Source organism: Penaeus monodon, chromosome 34, assembly GCF_015228065.2.
Source record: "Penaeus monodon isolate SGIC_2016 chromosome 34, NSTDA_Pmon_1, whole genome shotgun sequence".
NCBI classification, from domain to species: Eukaryota; Metazoa; Arthropoda; class Malacostraca; order Decapoda; family Penaeidae; genus Penaeus; species Penaeus monodon.
The window spans coordinates 16,962,665-16,964,658 of record NC_051419.1 but is presented as its reverse complement, the minus strand read 5'-3'; the positions used below and the strand labels follow the sequence as shown (position 1 = coordinate 16,964,658).

Genomic DNA, 1,994 nt, shown 5'->3' with positions numbered 1-1,994 from the left:
TGGTTTTTCATTTTCTATTTTTTCCCCTATGATGCATATGGACAAAGGCCCCTGCCTTACGAACGCCCCCGCGCCGCCTCCCGAAAGGCTTTAGAAAATGACGACGACCATGAGCAGGGGGAAGCAAGCCACCGCGACCCCCCCCCACAACCGACGCCGCGCCCAAGGTCAACAGGGGCCGCAAAGAGCCTACCCGGGACGAGTAGAGCGTTGTAATGGGATTGGTTGGGGTGGCCGTAGAAACAGCCGTGACTGAAGGGTTAGGGTATTTTTGATTTTGTGGAGGTTTGTAGTTTTTGGTTGTAGGAAAACAGGGCTATTTTTACGGCTCAGTGGTTGTGGCGTTTTTAAAATTTACTGGTTTTGGTTTTAGTTGGGAAAGGATATTGGTTAGGGTTGTATGCTCATGGTTTTATTTTTAGGCTCAGGGGTTGTGGTGGTTGTAATTTCAGTGGTTGTAGTTGTAAGATTAGGGGTTGTGGTTGTAAGCTCAGTGGTTGTAGTTGTAGGATTAGGGGTTGTGGTGGTTGTAAGCTCAGTGGTTGTAGTTGTAGGATTAGGGGTTGTGGTGGTTGTAATTTCAGTGGTTGTAGTTGTAAGACCAGGTGTTGTAGTAGACTCAGTTGCTGTAGTTGTAGGCTCAGGGGTTGTAGTTGTGAGCTCAATGCCTGTAGCTGTAGATTCAGAGGTTATAGTTGTAGGGTTAGAGGTTGTTATTGCAGGCTCTGTGGTTGTAGTTGTAAGCTCTGGGGTTGTCATGGTTGTAGGCTCAGAGGTTGTAGTTGTAGGATCAGGGGTTGTGGTGGTTGTAATTTCAGTGGTTGTAGTTGTAAGATCAGGGTTTGTGGTGGTTGAAAGCTCAATGGTTGTAGTTGTAGGCTCAGTGGTTGAAGTAGTAGGCTCAGGGGTTGTAGTTGTGAGCTCAATGGCTGTAGCTGTAGATTCAGAGGTTATAGTTGTAGGGTTAGAGGTTGTTATTGCAGGCTCTGTGGTTGTAGTTGTAAGCTCTGGGGTTGTCATGGTTGTAGGCTCAGAGGTTGTAGTTGTAGGATCAGGGGTTGTGGTGGTTGTAGGCTCAGTGGTTGTGGTGGTTGTAGGCTCAGTGGTTGTAGTTGTAGGCCCAGGGATTGTGGTGGTTGTAGGCTCAGTGGTTGTAGTTGTAGGCCCAGGTGTTGTAGTAGGCTCAGTGGCTGTAGTTGTAGGCTCAGGGGTTGTAGTTGTAGGCTCAGGGGTTGTGGTTGTAGGTTTAGGGGTTGTAGTTGTAAGCTCAGAGGTTGTGGTTGTAGGCTCAGGGGTTGTGGTGGTTGTAGGCTCAGTGGTTGTGGTTGTAGGCTCAGGGGTTGCGATGGATGTAGGAACAGTGGTTGTGGTGGTTGTAGGCTCAGGGGTTGTGATGGATATAGGCTCAGTGGTTGTAGTTGTATGCTCAGGGGTTGTAGTTGTAGGCTCGGGGTTTGTAGTTGTAGGCTCGGGGTTTGTAGTTGTAGGTTCTGTGGTTGTAGTTGTAGGCTCAGGGGTTGTGGTAGATGTAAGTTCTGTGGTTGTAGTTGTACTCTTAGGGGTTGTAGTAGTTGTATGCTCAGGGGTTGTAGTTGTAGGCTCGGGGTTTGTAGTTGTAGGTTCTGTGGTTGTAGTTGTAGGCTCAGGGGTTGTAGTTGTACGTTCAGTGGTTGAAGTTGTAGGCTCAGGGGTTGTGGTTGTAGGCTCAGGGGTTGTGGTCGTGGTGGATCCTGGGGCGGTAGGCGGCAGGGTCGAGTCGTCAGTCAGGACTTCCACGTACTCGAATCCAACGGCTGCTCCAGCTTGTTTTCCAGTTCCACACAAATTTATTTTCAGCTGTTCACGGTAGAAGTAAATTCACAGTTAGGTAATGTATCAGGACAAAGCATAATGTTAACATAATGGAAATTATGATAATGGCTTAGGAACAAAACGGACATCATAATAAGGCTAACAAATAGATTACTGAAGGTGGTTGTTGTAGTAGTATGGTT

The 1,994-nt window shown here is 47.7% G+C and overlaps 1 protein-coding gene across 1 annotated transcript in view; it reads right to left on the bottom strand.

Moving 5' to 3' along the window:
* Positions 1–1,994, bottom strand: part of LOC119594839 (mucin-2-like) — a 21,084-nt gene that overhangs the window by 8,372 nt on the left and 10,718 nt on the right. The window contains exons 3-4 of the mRNA XM_037943926.1: positions 405–1,836; positions 194–252 (exon numbers count right to left, since the gene is read on the bottom strand). Coding sequence (XP_037799854.1) covers positions 194–252; positions 405–1,836 — 1,491 coding nt within the window. The remainder of the gene's footprint in view (positions 1–193; positions 253–404; positions 1,837–1,994) is intronic.